Source organism: Rhinolophus ferrumequinum, assembly GCF_004115265.2.
Source record: "Rhinolophus ferrumequinum isolate MPI-CBG mRhiFer1 chromosome 5 unlocalized genomic scaffold, mRhiFer1_v1.p scaffold_110_arrow_ctg1, whole genome shotgun sequence".
Lineage (NCBI taxonomy): Eukaryota > Metazoa > Chordata > Mammalia > Chiroptera > Rhinolophidae > Rhinolophus > Rhinolophus ferrumequinum.
Window position 1 is genome coordinate 10,538,940 of NW_022680355.1, and position 18,299 is coordinate 10,557,238.

The following is an 18,299-nucleotide window of genomic DNA, read 5'->3' on the forward strand; positions in this document are numbered from 1 at the left end:
TCTTTACCTCCCTGTTCAACTGTACCCTGTATGACTGGATCTGCCCATCACAATCCAATTATAATTATCAGATAGTTTGTATGTTCATGTGTGGCCGTCTGTATGATGCCAAGCTTTCAGATGAAAACAGAAACTTTCGAGAATTTTTCAATATCGGTATATTCCACAGAATGTAAGCTTACATTCTTTCTAACGTATTGTTATGCAAGTTAAACATTTATCTCAGACCCTTTGGGACAAAAAGATGGTAAAAGAATAATCATTTTGAGTGGACCGGCATAAATTGAATTTAGTCATTTTGCCTCATATCATCCCATAAAATTACACTTACTATTTAAAATAGGAACTTTCAATAGGATAGCTTTCCTTTTGTCAATCCATCGTGTACTCAAAATGTTCTACAAACTCCACGTTCTAAGTTCAGTCCATGCCTCCCATTAGCTAGCATCCTTCTTCAGCTCGCAGCATGCAGTCGCTAGCTGTCGTTTCCAAATCGCCGCCTCACCCAACACGAAGATTAACACAGATTATGTAAATGGTGAACGCAAAGAGAAGTATTTGTACTTTCCTTTTTAAATGCACATGAAAATAACTTGGCAATGTATATATTCATTGGGGGAGGGGAAGACTTTTTGACAAAGTAACCTTTAGGGAACAGAGGTAACCATTCTGAAGGAGCATGAGAACATGCATTTGGACTAGGTAATTATGATATAGTATTTAATTATATGTTACAGTATTTAATTATGAAATAAATCCACATATATTTATATCTTCAGGTTGCCATTTGTTCTATATTAAAAAATTGTGAGTGAATAACCCAACAATAAATAAGGATTCTTCAAAATAATTAAAATATTTTTAGCAAGATGTTTAATTGTTGTCCTAAAATTAAAGACTAATTATACTCTTTCACAGAATTCGTGCTTTTCTGGTATGTTTTTATTGGGCATATTTTTGCTACATTCTGAGTGCTAGCCAGGTTTTTCCTGTGAATCTTGACTCACTCAAGGCTGTGATCTTGTGTTCATAAACCCATAGGAAAAAAGTTTCTTTTGTTTGAGTATATAAGATAGTATGGAAGTGGTTTGTGTAGTATAAGGGAACTATTGACCATTTACATATTAAAATTGATGCTACCTAATTTATCTTTATGTCCTATGGAAGGAAGCTTTCTCAATTAAAACTTTCACTGTAAGTGTGTATGCTGATAGTAGCTTCTTAGCTAAATCACAAAAGCATACTCGGAGATACTCTGCTTTCCATTACCCCTTAAGAAAATAAATCAGCCCTCAAAATAATGTCTCTAATTTTCCAGCGGGAATGGTGATGAGCTGAGCATTGGCATTTTGGATATATTTGGCTTTGAAAATTTCAAAAAAAATTCCTTTGAGCAGATGTGCATTAACATTGCAAATGAACAAATTCAGTATTATTTCAATCAGCACGTGTTTGCGTGGGAACAGGTAAGTCTGTGTGCTATAAAGATGCATGCATGGGTGGGTTCTACGCAGAATTATACTAATGAAGCAGGACCTGAAGTTGACTGCTAGATTTAAAGCCTTAAACATTTAATAAAGACCAAAAAAAAAACCCAGATGTTTGCCTCCATTTTCATAGTAAAAACAACAAAAAAAAAAAACCAAAAAACTAGTATGAATTAAGTGTCTTAATATGTGATGTTGGATGTCCTCCTTCAAAAATCAATGCACCCTTCTCCAAAACGCAGCAAACCTGAGCCCTTACAAACAAAGAAGTTTCCTTTGGAAATTGAAGTAAGCAGATAGGTCCAACTATTCCTCTTTCTGTCTACTGCATTGCTGCAATTCTGTTTGAAATTTCAATATCCATCTAAAATGTATTAAACTTCAGAATTCTGGTAACTAGGCAACAGAACACAAGATAATGGGTTTGATGCAAATGCCATGAAACGGTAATTTTGTTAGGATACAATGAGTAATTTATGATTCAGCTTCAAAAATATTCTTTCTTAGAGATAAATCAGAGACTTGCTTAAATTGCATTTGGAAAAATCTGTAGTATTAAGACTATTTAAAATATTTTATCAAGTCTAAAAGAAATAGTCATATTCAATATGTCGTTTGTCTCCTTTAAATAATATTAAATTGTTTTGTGCATACTAATTACAATAGAAGTTTTTAATTTAAATTTGAGATTAATTAGAACCTCTTTTGATTCAAAATATTTAGGCTCATTAAGAATTAACTTTCAAAGAGGAAAAACTGAGGGTTGCTAGATGGGCGGGGGGGGGGGGCGGGGGGGTAAAGGGGAAGGTGAGGGGATTAGAAAACAATCATTAACCACAGGATGGCCACGGGGTTTGAAAATTAATCTGGGGAACGTAATTTAGTGGTTACCAGAGGGTAAGGGGGTTGGGGGGTGGCAGATGAGGGTAAGGGGGATCAAATATGTGGTGATGGAAGGAGAACTGACTCTGGATGGTGAACACATAATGTAATTTATAGATGATGTAATACAGAATTGCACACCTGAAATCTATGTAATTTTACTAACAATTGTCACCCCAATAAATTTAAAAAATAAATAAATAAATTAAAAAAAAAAGAATTAACTTTGAAATTGCGTTTTGAAAACAGAAATCACAAAAGAGACTGTTAACCTCTTTACATTTCTTAGGCCAAAAGACAAAGGACATAAGTTTAAGATTTTATCTGTGTTTGCCCAACTCGCATCTACTCCAGGATCTTATGCCATCTAATATTTATTGTGTCTTTCTTTCCCCACCCTTTCTTGTCTATTCCTCTACTCCTTTCATCAGTGCCCTCTCTTAGCCTCCATATATGATAAAATCTCTTTAAAGTCTTTAGAAACAAAAATGCAGCTCCACGCTGCTTATGTCTGTAGCTTTGGTCTTTCCTGTCTCCTCCCTTCACAGCCAATCTCCTTGAAAGCATGTTGGCAGTATTCATTGCACTGTTTTGCTTTCTTCCCCACCTGGTACTTTGTGTTCACAGCATCTGGCTCTGACTTTCCCCATTCCATCGGAATGGCCCTTCCTAATCTTATCAGTCATTAGTATCGGACACATTGTAGTTGCAACATTATCATCCTTTCCTGTAGTTTTTAATCCTGTTGACACAGTCCTATTTATGGAAAACCCCTCCTTTGTCATCCTTAATACCATCTTTCAGTTTATCTTCCTCTTTGAGGTTTCTTCCTTTATTCTTCCTGCATCATCCCCTAAACCAATGGTTCCTAACCCTGGATACATTTTAGAATCTCTTGATGATCTTTGTAAAATTCCAGTGCCCAGACCTTGCCCCAGACCAATTAAATCAAATCTCTTGGGATGAGACCCGGCACCAATATTTCTTAAGGTTCCCGGCACCAATATTTCTTAAGGTTCCCGGTGCATTCCAATGTGCAGCCAATGTTGAAAGGTACTGCCCTAAGTGCTAGCTCCCCCAAGGAGTTCTCTTCTTGACCCTCTTTTCATACACACTAGGAGAAATGACCTATTTCCATTATTTCAACTACCCCCTACAAGCAAGCGATGCTCAAAACCCTATCTTCAACCCATCTATCTCTCCAACCTCCGGGCCTCCTTTTAGGACAGTTTCCAGGACTTTGTCCAGAACTGAAGTCATCTTTCCCTCTCACTTGTATTTATACCCAGTGAATGACATCTCTACCCACTTTCTCAAGCCAAAAAATGTTATGTTATATTTCATTTCTTATTACTGAAATCCATAAAATCACCGATATTTGTTCATCTACTCTCCTCTATGCTACAGTAAAAACACTTGACAGTACATTCTCTGATTTACATTTTTGCCTTTACATTCTCTGATTTACATTTTTGCCTTTACATTCTCTGATTTACATTTTTGCCTTTCTCAGTAGGATGTAAATACCCTCAGGTCAAGGATTGTGTCTTAATTCTTTTTGTATCTTCAGAGCCTGACATAGCAAGTGCTCAGTAAATATTTATTAAATTAAGGTCATCTTGCTTTAATGTCCCACAGTGTTCACATAATCCATTCTAGACAGAGACTGAAACAAGTACATTTTTTTGGGTTGGACTTTTTTATAGGAATCTATTAGGATTATCTCCTTCTTGGGACCAGGTGCATTTTCCTGTATTTCCCATCTGATTATTTAACATCTTGTGTTGGCAGACCTCTGCTTTTCTTCTCCTTTGGGAACTGAAGTTATACTCTGGTTTTATTGGAATTAGTGTTTCAACTTTTCAGTAATTACTTGATTTTCACTTTTTACAGAATGTTACATTTTATAATTCACTTTGATTGACAGTCTTGAATTTCATCCATGATCCTAATTCTTTTATCTTTGGGCTTGCTACAAATAAAACTATTCTATAAGCCCTTTAAAAAATATCCTCGAGAGGATTTCAAGACAAAACAACTCAAAATTTCACTCCCAAATTAAAAATTTAACTAGGATCCAGGATTATACAAAGCACTTTGAGAAATTAAGGCCATTCCCAATCCTTTCAAGTATCTTCCTAGGGTAACTATCCAGGAACCTCTGCTTCATAATCTTAAGGACCAGACATCGGCAGCTGATGATCAGGGATGAAATGTGTGATCTGGTGGATACAGGATTAGTCAGTGATACTCTTGATTTTAACGTGTGGGTGTATGTTTGGTTCTTTTCTTTCACTGTCACTTCCCTGTGAAGGCAAAAAAATGTAACTGAGCAAAGCTAACTTGCTATATGTATTCGCTGTCGCAGATAAAGAGCACTTACACTAATTTCTGTAAATAAGAAACAGCTAGTAAGCCAAGTCATTAATTAAAGTCATGGTCACACTTTTTTTAGTCGAATATGACCACAGATTTGACCTAACTCAGAGCTCCTACGTTTAATAAAGTCTTCGTTGCTTATCAGTAAGACATACTGGTCTTGATTTCATGGGCATACAAATGATCTGGCCAGTATAAACAAGACACAAGCCTCAGGCAGCACCTTCTCAGCTGAAACAACTTCTGGTCCCACTTAAACCAACAAACATTATCTTTATTGACAGAACAACAACGTGGGAACATAAATACAGGTTTGCTGAAAACGTTTCCTTATTTAGCCCAAGTTCAGTTTACATGTATTATACACCTGGACACTCCAGCACAGTTGGTGTTACGAAGGTATTTTGAATATCACTTCCCCATTACTTTCCATTAAAACAATAATCAATAGACCACAGAAAAACATTTTTAGTAAAAGAGTTTATGGCCGTGACCTAATCCATAGCTTGCTGGGTGGATAGTTTCACGTTTCTTGGAATGGTTGCCTCCAGCTGACCAGTTGTATTACTTGGAACGTGTTCTTAAATCTGGGAACCCATTTTCACCTCCCAGCATCTATGCCTCCTTTCTCCTCATAACCTTCTTTTCCATGGACATAAATTGTATGCCTTGGAATTTGAACACCCAACTGAGAGTATCCTTTTTCCCCTTATTGCCTAGATATTTAGAATGTCTAAGACAGCTGGTCTATGGTAGCATTACTTTTCTACTGTGTATATTATATACTTCCTGAAAATTTTCTGGAGTTTGGTATTTCATAATATTTGAAGCTTCCTTACTTTTCCAACACTAGAAGAACCATTTCATATATATATTGACCTTCATAAAATATAAAGGGACAATTGGTATCTGAAACAATAGTTTAAATGTTAAATGATAATCCAGGTCCCCACCCCTGCAAAGAGACGATGAGGAGTATAGTTATAATCTTTTACAATTCCAGACTCCAACTCTTCTAAATGAGTTGCAGCTGAAAAGTATATAATTTTTCTCTCAATGTTATTCATTCCACAAATAGAGTATTCACAGTTCAACCTTCAGTGTTACATTTGTATAGGGTTATTTTGATACACACTATTTACTTTCCTCTTTTTCAAAAAGCTGTTAGTTAGCAGCTTAAAGGGCAGCAGACAAGTTATCCCATTTCTGATAAGGGAGGCATCTTTCTGCAAGAACCCCCACACTGAACCTCCACAGTAATTATATAGCCAAGATTTGGGGTGGGGGTTGTTCTGCTTTTGTTTTTTCATTTTCTGGTTTTCTTCATGTAAAAGAGAGTGCAACAGTAATCAAGTGTGATAGAAAGCTTGAAATTCTCTTCAAGTTAGTCACGCTGGTGTTATAGTGATGGCTTTTGTCCTTTGATTTAATTTTGGTATAATCATGGTATAGAACATGGAGAAAGAAATGAACCTTGTTCCCTATAAGTTTATGTTTTAAATCAAAAGGAATGCACACCAACCATGAGCATGATTTGAACTTGAACAAATGCCATTGTTCTTTAGGGCCATTGTGATACTAAACCTGAAGATTCTCTACTTCCTTATGTGCTTATTTATACCTAGGATAAGCTTTCTTAACCATTAGTGCAGCTCATCTTTCTGGCTATTAACTGAAGTTTGTTTTTAAAGTGAGCTATTAATATTTGTTTCTGTACAAGGATAAGCTGTTACATATATCATTTCTGTGTGTACCCATGGGTTTAGAATTAAAAGTCAGAAGTCATTTTAGAGGCAGGGAACTATTTTCAGTGCATAGTGGAAACAATAACTGCAATTATGGCTCTGGCTTCTCTGCCCGAAAGTGAAGTGTAAGACTTTCATTTCCAGCTGTTCATATCCTAAAGATTAAAGCTTTTGACATTTTTTAATGTGGGCTTCCACACATAATTTGTGGCAATTACAAAGAACAAAAATTCATTCAAATACACAATGTCTACATTTTCAACTTTTTTACATTACAAAGTAAAAAGAATTACTCATTGGATAGAAAAAAAACGTGTGGGTAATTCAAAATAAACACCTTATATGTGTCTTCAAATGGTTTTGCTTACAAAGTATGAATTTTTATTTTATATCCAATTTTCTTCCCTATTAAGCCATATGTGTGTGATAGTGATAGCATTTGTTTATTTCAGCTTTCCAAGTAATAAAGGCCCTTTTATAGGCATTTTCTTTAAGCATTAAAATAACCATACATTTAAGAAACCCTTGATATAATAAATTTTTTTAAATACTTGGCCAGGACTTGGGTTACTGCTTGAGATCACATACAAATGTTCTTTAAGCTTCTCACATACTAAGGAACTATGGAAGTTGGTATGCACATGGTGAGATTTGTGTGGCCCAGCCCTGTGGCAGCTCGTGGCTGTGCACGTGTCATCCTGTCCCTTGGCTCTTGCAGGCGACCTCTTGGGCTCCTATATTCCCCTCATCCCTCGCTCAAGACCCATGCTGCACGCAGTCTGTTTCTCTTTCATCAATGAAGTTAGATCAACACCTTTAATGTGATGTGGGGATTTGTGCTACTTACTTTGATAATTTGATAACATTTTTAAAAAATCTTTCAATTATAATAACAAATAACTGTCAATGATATACACAATTAGAACCATAAAGCTGTACAATTACTGTAGTTTTCTACATATGAGGTTAAGAGCATATTATTGACCAAACTGAAATAAAATTTTTTGGTAAAGATTTAAACATGACAGTAAAGGAGAAATAGTTTAAGGTGAAACAGATACCGGTAGATGGAGAATTACATTTCTGAATTCCTAACTAAAATGCCTCCTTTTCCTAAGCCAATACTTATCAATAGAATATACATTTGTTAACTCCTTTATGGCTTTTAAACAGTTTTCAAGAATAGGTATATACACAAAAAAATTAGTAAGTTAGAATTTTCATCTAAACATGCGTTATATAACTTTTTCTGAGAAAAAGAAGCTGCTCTAGGGAGCACCACTTAAAATCCCGTCCCCCAAAGTTCATTAAATATATGTGAAATAAAACATGTCTATTTTCTTATGTATTATCCAGAATACTTTCTCATTAGGTTACTTGTCAGATTCTGAATTAATGGCCTTGTCATCTCAAATTAATGGCGATCAGCATTCCCTGTGGCTTTTCATTAATATTAACGTAAAAATCAACAGGATCATTGATACCAGCTTTGAATAGGAAATACAGAAAGCAAGAGATTTCAAATCATTAATTTTATTTTACATCAAGAGTTTGTATTTTTACAGCATGCATATTACTACTGTTTTCTTCATTTTCAGCTTCTTAAAATACTTAATTAGTTCTGTAAAATGTTATTACTAAAAATAATATGTATATAGAAATAGAGAATGATAATGAAAATGTGGTAAAATGTTAGCAATTGGGGAATTTGGGTAAAGGCTACATGGCAATTCTTTGTATTATTCTTGCAGTTTGTCTTTAATTTTGAAATTATTTCGAACTAAAAAGTGGCAGAAGTTTATTTTTTCACTATAATAGACATACTCAATTCACCTTGAGTACTACCGTGTTTCCCCGAAAATAAGACCTAGCCGGACCATCAGCTCTAATGCATCTTTTGGAGCAAAAATTAATATAAGACCCGGTCTTATTTCAATATAAGAAATTTCTTATTTAATATATATATTAATACATAATATTATACATAATATATTACATAAATATATACATAAATATTATACATACATAATATTATACATAATATAATATAATGTAAGACCGAGTCTTATATTAATTTTTTGCTCCAAAAAATGCATTAGAGCTGATGGTCCGGCTAGGTCTTATTTTCGGGGGAACACGGTAATAGCACTCTAAATCCGAGATTCTCAACCTTTAAAATCTTTCTCTTAGAATAAGGAGCAGTTTTGTCAATGGTTAGAATGAATAACTTCTCAGTGGTTTCTTTCCACTGTGGCAAATGTTTTTATAAAGTGTATACTCATATGAGCAGTTGGTTAGTAGGAATTCTTTTACGGAAAGACAGGTTTGGGGAATAAATGTGTTTATATGGCTTCTTTCCTTCTGCAAAAGTTCTGTCAGTAGAACATTTATTTATTCATTAAGTTTCACAACACCTTCAGGCAGCTTTGGCATTTTGAAATGTTAGAACCAGAAAAAACCTAAATAGATCACTTATATTTCACAGATAAAAATGACTCCTTGTAACTTGCCCAAGGTTACAGGCTGGTGAAACAAAGCCAGAACCAGAATCAGGTCCTGTCATACCTATCCCAGTTCTTCCCAGGATCAAACAAATAAGCCAAATTGAGAAGAACCAGGGACCTAACAAGGTAACCTCTCATGCAGAAGAAAAGGGTGCTCCATCCATTTAAAAGAAAGGAAAGAAGGAAGGAATAAGAGAGGAAGGGAGGGCGGAAAAGAAAGAAACAGTCTTTTCACATGAAAAACCAAGGAGAATCAATATTAAGGCAGGAAAGAAGGAAACAGAGGCAGGTGTCTGTGGTAACAGACTGTGGCAACTGGAGGGAGTAGAGACTACCTACCAGGAAGGATAGAGTACTAGACTATGTATGGAACAGGTGAAAAAGAGAATACAGCAAAAGCAAAGAAATCTTAGGACGTTTGTTCCGGGTTGAAATGGAAAGGCAGAGAGCATCTTTGCTGTGTCATAAAGGACAGGGACTCTACCTTTTTCATCTTTATTTCTACCTTTCCCTGCCCCACCTACCCCTAAACATACACATAGTAGGTGCTCCTCAAATATTTGAAGAATTTTAGTATGTGGCATCTGTACAATGACCTATACAGAGACAGAGCCACACACCGACGTGAATTTCAAATCCCATCTCTTGATATAAAATCCCATTCATTCTTCCTCCATGACTTGAAATGGTTAGAAACATTTAAAAAGTGGACTAAAGTTTAAAAGTAAAAGAGATACACATGTTTTTTAGGGGGGTGAGGACCAGAGAGTGATCAACTGAGGAAGGGGGGGTTGCTGAATTAGTCTGGGAGATGCGGGAAGGTCTCTCTGAGGACGTGAGACCTGAATGATGAGAATGGAGCCTTTTTAGTGTTAGTAATTTGTGTTAAGTAATCTAAGTTTAATTTTTCACCTCCCATGGAAGCATGAAGCCTCTCTCAGCCTGTAGTGACCACCCTTCCATGCTACTGTGTGAGTCTGAGGACTCAATTTAGTAATCTCGAGTCTCTCCTGCGGTGACACGTTGGTTGTAAATATTTAAGCTTGTTGTCTAAGCCATACATATGGCGGTGCACCTTCCATAGGTTTTCTTGCCACCGTGTCCTGTCACAACCCTCACTCAAAATTCAGTGAAAAACAAGGGAGAATTTGACTTGGGCCTGAGGTTTCTAATGTCCAAGTCTTACATTTTCCCTTGCCTCCTTGGTATATGCTTTAAATGATAATTCATCTACCCTTTTTCAAAAGGGAATTCAGCTCATCTGAACAGAGTAGGGTTTACCTATGCTAAACAGCTCAGCTTTACTGCAGTTTAATAACTCCACTGATCTGCTTTAAATGTTTTGGGTTTTTTTTGCACGAGATCTTAATCTTTAGTATGTAACATTATTGCTTTATAAATGTATTTTTTAATGTACAGGGCATAGCAGAGGACTTTCTGAAGAGTTATATGAGCTCCATTTCTGCACATATGCTTCAAAACAGCTAAGCATTGTGAGATTATAACTGCTATAAAAATATATGATATATTGTTTTAGTCGTGATCGTTTTACTAAAAGTGCTTTATGAATCCTGAGGAATAGCATTTTTTCTCCATCGCCTGGAGTCCATAATCCTAACAAGTATCTTAAAGGGGGGAAGCCCATTGTTTTCCAAGTTACTCATCTCTGCTCTGTATGACCTGCCACAAAAGCATTCAGTGGATTTTGACACAGGCAAATAGAAATGACAAATGCATTGATTTAGACTCTAACCTCATGTGCTTTCTATATAAAATGTACAAAACCTTCTTTGAACTCTGCAGTTGCCATTTAAGCTGTAACATGCTGTCAGAATAATGTGTCTAATAGTGAGGTAATTCTAGGTCTGCATACTTCTCCCAAGGTTACCTTCAAATGAACAAGCTGTGAAACTATAAGACATTGTTTCCTTTTTTTTTTTTTTTTCTGATACTGGATAAACTGAAGGTCTTTCAGGTGGTCTACCTTTTAGACCAACGGGGTTCTGCCTCATTTGTATGTATTAGATTGTCTTTTATTTTAAAACACACATACAAATACACATATATCTTTTCTGCTGACACCCTTGAAATGAGATTTCAATTTCATAAGGCTCCAAAAGTAGTGATTAAAGCATTTGCTTATCAAATTCCTCACCTGCCATTGGCCAGATTCCTCCATGAAGTTGCCAGAGTAAGTTCTCTTTCTCTGTACTCATGTAGTACATGGTGCGGTGCATGTATCTGTCACATCTTACCTTGCATTTTGAATATTTATTTACTAAAATACCCCTCCAACAATACTTTAAATCCACTGAGGACAGGGAGTTTCTTTTAAACGACTCTTGATCACCCATCGCAGTGCTTTACCACAAGGTGTTTAATAAACACATTTAATAAGTTAAAAAATATAATAAAATATATTTAAATAAAATACATAAATGAAAATAGCCTGTCATTTTAATTTGTGAATGGAGCAGGCCATTCTGCCCGAGTCAGTGTTTATCCAATACACCTCCCCAGTCACAGTTGCTTTCTCACGTGAGAACCGGTGAGTACCCTGCCCGCAAACCTCGCTACGAGTCATCGTTCAGAGTCATGTGTGTCCTTTCTTTTATAGACTGTGGCACAGGAGTAGGAGCACAGTATGAAGGCAGAGTTATAGAAACAAATGTACAGCGCAGTTCTTCCTGTCCCTTTTGTAAATTAGATCATCAGCATCTATGTTGCATTGGCACCATGATCATACAGTAATTGTTCATTATTTTTATCTTATGCATTTTATACTCAAAAGCAAATGATTATTAATATACCAGATATTTTTTGTTAGGTGAAGATGGTGACCTCCACTGAGTAGATAGAAAAATGGAAGCTTATAGCGTATGAAAATTCCAAAGGATTATACAGCTAGTTAAGTGGCAGAGCGCAGATATGAACCTGTGTGTTCTCGGTTCCAAATCCATTGGTGGTTCCTGTGACCCACAGCTTTCCACACTACTGACAATGTAAATATTATCATGACTGAAAAATTATGTAAATGCTATGAGAGATTTGCTTCTGGAACTATATAAAACGCTTAAATTAGGGGACGTGTCACCCTAAGCTATTCCTAATTAATATTCTATAAATGCTGGGACACAAGTTTATTACTGCTTATTACCAACGTATTCCCTTGCTTTTTGAAATCTTTGAAATCTTAAGATATCTGTAATTCTAGTGTAGACACTAGAAACTTTTCATGACTGCCAGAGGATAGAAACAGTGCTGCCTTTAATGAACTAGCAGTTCTGGAGAGAGAAAAATACAATGACTTTCTCAGTTTAAGGTCAAGGTCAGAAGGAGCAATTTATTATTATACATGGAAAGTAGGATTTGAGGTCATTTACTGTCAAGCTACTTGTTATTCACAAATTTTTAAGTGAACTTTTTAAATTAAATTTATTGAGATGACATTGGTTAGTAAAATTACACAGGTTTCAAGTGCACATTTCTATAATACATCATAGATATATTGCATTGTGTATTCACCACCCAGAATCAGTTCTCCTTCCATCACCATATATTTGATCCCTTTTACCCTCATCTACTACCTCCCTCCCACCTTACCCTCTGGTAACCTATTGTCTGGTAAACTATTGTCTGTGTCTGAGTTTTTGTTTCTTTATTTGTTTGTCTTGTTCCTTTGTTGTTTTCAGTTTTATATCCCACATATCAGTGATATCATATGGTTCTCAACTTTTTCTGTCTGACTTATTTCGCTTAGCATCATAATCTCAAGATCCATCCGTGTTGTCGCAAATGGCACTATTTCATCTTTTCTTATGGCCAAGTAATATTCCATTGTGTATATGTACCACCTCTTCTTTATCCAATCATCCATTGAAGGACACTTTGGTTGTTTCCATGTCTTGGCCACCATGAATAATGCTGTAATGAACATAGGGGTACATAAATCTTTATGGATAAATGTTTTCAGATTTTAGGAGTAGATACTTTTTTAACAATAGTTTAATTTTATTCACATAGTTGTCATGAATTAATTTTAATTAAGTGAATTTTTAAAGTGAATTTTCTGTACGTATCATGTCCTGTTACAGAATGAATACGTAAATGAAGATGTTGATGCCAGAGTTGTTGAATATGAAGATAACCGGCCCCTCCTAGATCTGTTTCTACAGAAGCCAATGGGTTTACTATCCCTACTCGATGAAGAAAGTCGATTTCCCAAGGCCACTGACCAGACTCTTATAGGTGAGTCTTAAATCCATCATGTTCTGATGGCCATGTTCTGATAGTCATCTTCTGAATGATTAAAAAATATTTTTAATTATTTGGAAGAACACAGCTGTCACAAAGCCTGTGTATCTAACTTTAAAGAAGTGGCTTTGGATCTGATACCTGGATCAGTGAATGTTTATAATAGAGTGAAATATTTAATGACAAATTAAACAAGTTTAGAGATTGGACTTCTCCTTACTTCATCGTAAAGCCTCAACCATAGGATCTTGCGTTAGAAACGACCTTAGAAGTTATCCAGCCCAAAATTAGAAATTGAAGGGCAGGGCAAAAAGATAGCTCTAGTATTTGAAAAGAGTTAGCTAATGGGGAGGAAACAAATTCGTCTGCAATGATCCAGTCATTTATCTACTAGAGGCAAATAGCTTCAAATACCTTAATAATCCCTCAGTTACAGTTCATTAGTAAATGTTCATGATAATAATCCTGAATCATCAAAGAAATATTAAACATATGATTTTTTTCTGCTTGAGAATGCAGAGATGTGTATAATATATTTAAAAGATTATCATCTAAAATGGCTAAAATAAATGTCCTATTCCTTAAATTAAAAACAAAAACAAAAAACTGTAGATTTTTTAGATATTTGAAAAATGTGGTAGAACGCCATATTCCCTGGTGGTAAGAGATAGTCAATACTCGCAGAAAATTTAGATTCACATTTTCTGTCATTTACTTCTGGTGATATAGAGTCTGTTTCTTACCATTAAGTCAATGGTGTTGCTTCCTTCTGACTCACTGGTGTATTCTCTCCTTTAATTGGACAATATAATGGAAAAGAAAATAATGGCAAGATTGTGGGAAAAGTCATTTCACAGCAGTCATTTGACTTTGATGTTAAAATGTTTCCTCGAGAACATGGAGTAAAAAGTTCTCTGAGGATGGTAAAATTATATAGAAATGTAACTGCCTTTATTATCCTATTGTGTTTCCTATATAATCAATATCTTATAGGTCTTCTAGTAGAAAAGAGAACCAAAAGACCCAATTGCTAGGCACATGGCTTCACTGCAAACTGTGTCACAAACCTCTTTGATCAATCAGTCTCCAGCAGTTCCCTTCCTCTGTACCAGTGGTTCTCAAAATGTGGTCCCCAGACCAGGAACATCACCATCATCTGGGAACTTGCTAAAATGTGACTGTTGGGTCCTATTCCAGCCTTACTGCGTCAGAAACTCTGGGGGCAGGACCCTGCAATAGGTGTTTTAATAGGCCCTCCAGGGTGCCCTGATGCTTGCTAAGGTTTGAGAACTGCTGCTCTCAATCATAATGGAATGGTAAAATTCATGATCTTTGAGTTTTTCCTTACCATATGTAATTATATTTCAAATCTGTGTATATTAGCTATGTAAAAAAATTTTTCGCTGCACATTGTCCATTTTATGGTGAAAGAGATGATTCTGTCAGTATTTTTTGAGGGTCTCCCACATGCTTGATATTGGACTTCAATCTTTTTCTTAGAAAAATTTGAAGGTAACCTGAAATCACAGTACTTCTGGAGGCCCAAAAGAATGGAACTTAGTTTTGGAATTCACCATTTTGCAGGAAAGGTAAGAACTTTGAAAAAGTATAACTGAGTTTCTCTTTAGCCTTTCATTGAATAATAAAGATAAGTGTAGACATGAAAATTATTTCCCACAGTATTTATAGATAGTTGTAATGAGATAGCCATCTGTTTCTGCCCCTATCTGGCCTTAACTCTGCTCTCCAGCTTCCTACAACCTGTCCTGTCGTTTGCCAACCACTCCCCCTCCAGGGCATCCACTTTGAGCATCTATCCTGAAAAGGTGGGGAAAAAAATCCTTCTCTTAGTTCAACAGAGTTATAGTTTTTCTAGAGGAATTTTTATTAAGAAACTGAAGGGAAAGAAAGAAATAAGCCTCTCATCCTGACATCTGGCTTTCGGTCAGATTGGCTGGCAATGGGTACCTACTTTTTCCTTCTTTTTATGGTGGCTGAGAACCTTTAATATAAACTGCCTTTTTCAGACTTCAGGTGCTTCCCTCTCCACTGTAGCCTTTGTCTCTCCTCCCTCCCAACAAGAGGAGGTGGCAGGCTGGAGGTATGGTCAGATAACAGAGCTAACCTAGGTGGATGGAATTGGCTAATGGACTGTTACGTAGTTAGAGAAAGAAATGTTTATGCATTGACAGATACACATTTCCACACCAGAGCAAACCTTGACACCCAGAGGACGCCTTCCTTCTCTTTTGTAGAGAATAACATGTCATTCCCTTACAATGATGTTATAAATATTGGAGGATAAAATCAAGAAAGAATGCAATGAATTAGAAATACATAAAATAAAACAGAACCCTGAGCATTCTAATTTATTAAAACTATATTCCACAACCTTCAATATTCCACAGACTTTTGTCATTGAAAAAAAAATCTACCTTAAATATTATAGTTATAGCCTCTCTCATGATTGTCAGCACATGATTTTCTAAATAAGCCTCCCTTAAAACATCTATTGATAATTGCCTAGGATCATTTTATCCCGTTTTTAATAATTGTATTAGTCTGCTTGGGCTGCCATAACAAAAATACCACAGGCAGGGTGACTTAAACAGCAGAAAGTTATTCAGAGTTCTGGAGAGTAGAAACCAAGGTGCCAGCGGGGTTGGTGTCTGGTGAGGCCTCTCTTTGTGGCTTGCAGATGGCGTCCTTCTCCCTGTGTCCTCATATCCCCTTTTCTCTGTGTACGAATGGGTGTAGAGACAGATCGATCCCTGGTGCATCTCCCATCTTCCTCTTCTCGTGAAGACATCAGTCGTGTGGGATTAGGGTCCCACCCTTCTGACCGCATTTAACCTTAAATACCTCCTTAAGGGGCTTATCTCAAAATACAGTCACATTGGAGAGTAAGGATTCAACATATTAATTTTGTAGGGACACAGTTCATTTCATAACAACAACCATATTGGATCATCAGAAGTCTTTGGGTTACATTGAGCTTTAGAAAGTCCTAAAATTATTTAGAAGTGCCAGAAACATAAACACCCACAGTGTACTTGGACCACACTCCTAGTGAGACAAAAATCTATAATGGCCAATTCTCTGCGGTGAATCAGTTATCATAGAAATGAGTAGCCTGGGTGGCCCCAGTGTGCTTTCTTTATACCACCTCCAACCCTCCAAATAGAGACAGGAAACACACTAAATTTCCAACATAATGGGATAAATCAAACTTCTTTTATCATTTCACCCAAGTAAAATTAGTGACACACAAATTTTTCTCTGACAAGATTTACTGTAAACCTGGAGAGGTTTGCTTTTCCAACAAAGTTGTAAGGGACTACCTTTATAAATCTTTGTATATCTGTCACTCAGCACGGAGTAAGCTCTCCATAAATTTATTGATGATGATGATAATGACAGTTGACCATGATATTAATTGTGATCATGCTTATAGCATACTTTATCAACAGGTCCTCTATAATGCAAGTGGATTCTTAGCTAAAAATAGAGACACTCTTCCAACTGATATTGTGCTACTTTTGAGGTCATCAGAAAACAGTGTCATTCGGCAACTAGTCAACCACCCTCTGACAAAAACTGGTAAGCTCAGACATTTTCCTTTAAATGAGAAGGATTTTCAGGCCCAACCAAGTAGTTTCTGACAGTGATTTTCATGAGTATAATTCTGTTTTTCATGCTTTTTTTTTCGGCTCACTTAATATGCAATTATTAATATGCTCTGCCTAGATCATGTGAAGAAAATAGTAAAATATAAAGAAGCTAGGTTTTCATTAAAGTGTGAAGCACTCACCAGAAAATACGGTAGTATCCTAGCTACTCATTAGAAGAATATACTTACCTCCAAAGAGTTCAGAATTGCCTGCTGTTTCAGGAGTGGGCAGCTTTTGGATGGTTCTTTGGGGTTCCACAGGTTTAGTGAGCTCTGCATTATTGATTAAAAACTCACATGCCTTTGTTCCACCCAACCATATACATTCTTGCATTTTCTTTTAAGTAAAAAAAAACAAAAAAAATATAGGTTAAGTTGTTTTTCTTTATTGGAATTTAAAATTGTTCTCTGCATTTCTTTTTTTATAGTTTTATTGAGATGGAATTATATACAATAAATAAATAGCACCTATTTTAGACAGTAAAATATGATGAATTTTTGGCATACATAAACACCTATAAAACCATCACCACAATCAATAATGAACCTATTCATCACCCCCAAATGATGTTTCCTCGTGATCCTTTGTAATCCTTCCCTACACTCCTCCCTACCTCTATCCAATTGTTCTATCACAGTTCATTGAAAAGATTGTTCTTTTCCACATTGAATTTCTTTGGCATTGAAAATCAATTGATTATATATGTATAGGTCTATTTCTAGACTCTACTGTGTACTTGTATCTCTGGTATTTGTCTATCTTTATGCCAATACCACACTTCTTGATTACAGTAGCTTTATAAAAAATCTTGAAATCAGGTAGTGTAAGTTACCCAACTTAGTTCTTCTTCTTCTTCAGAGTTGTTTAGGTAATTATAATTCCTTTGATTTTCCACATAACTTTTAGAATGAGCTTGTCAACTTCTACCAGCAATCCTCCTGAGAATTTGAGTGGGATGTGCTGAAGCTATTAGATTAGTTTTAGAAGAAATGATATCTTTACAATATTGTGTCTTCCAATCAGAAAGCACAATATTGCTCTCCATTTAGTTAGGTCTTCCTTAATTTCTCTCAGCAATATTTTGTAGTTTTCAGTGCCCAAGTCTTGCACATCTTTTTTCAAATTATCTGCTAGTATATCACATTTTTAAGCTATTACAAATGATAATTTTTAATTCAAGTTCTGTGTGTTGCTAGCATATAGAAATCCAATTGATTTTTGTATATCAATCTTTTGCCCTGCAATGTTGCTATACTCATTTATTAGGGTAGGTTTTTCGGTAAATTCTATAAGATGTCCTACATAGATGGTCAGGTCACCTGTGAACAATTTGCCCTTACTTTTCCATTCTGTTCAGATTTGATTTCTTCATCTTGC

At 35.8% G+C, this 18,299-nt stretch overlaps 1 protein-coding gene across 2 annotated transcripts in view; it reads left to right on the forward strand.

The window, feature by feature from the left end:
- MYO3A (myosin IIIA) overlaps positions 1-18,299 on the forward strand; it is a 219,961-nt gene that overhangs the window by 139,716 nt on the left and 61,946 nt on the right. For both annotated transcript variants that reach the window (XR_004422433.1, XM_033100700.1), the window contains exons 20-23: positions 1,319-1,466; positions 13,092-13,245; positions 14,752-14,840; positions 16,722-16,851. Coding sequence is in view for 1 of the 2 variants with exons in the window: in XM_033100700.1 (XP_032956591.1) it covers positions 1,319-1,466; positions 13,092-13,245; positions 14,752-14,840; positions 16,722-16,851 (521 nt within the window). In the remaining variant the exon portion in view is untranslated. The remainder of the gene's footprint in view (positions 1-1,318; positions 1,467-13,091; positions 13,246-14,751; positions 14,841-16,721; positions 16,852-18,299) is intronic.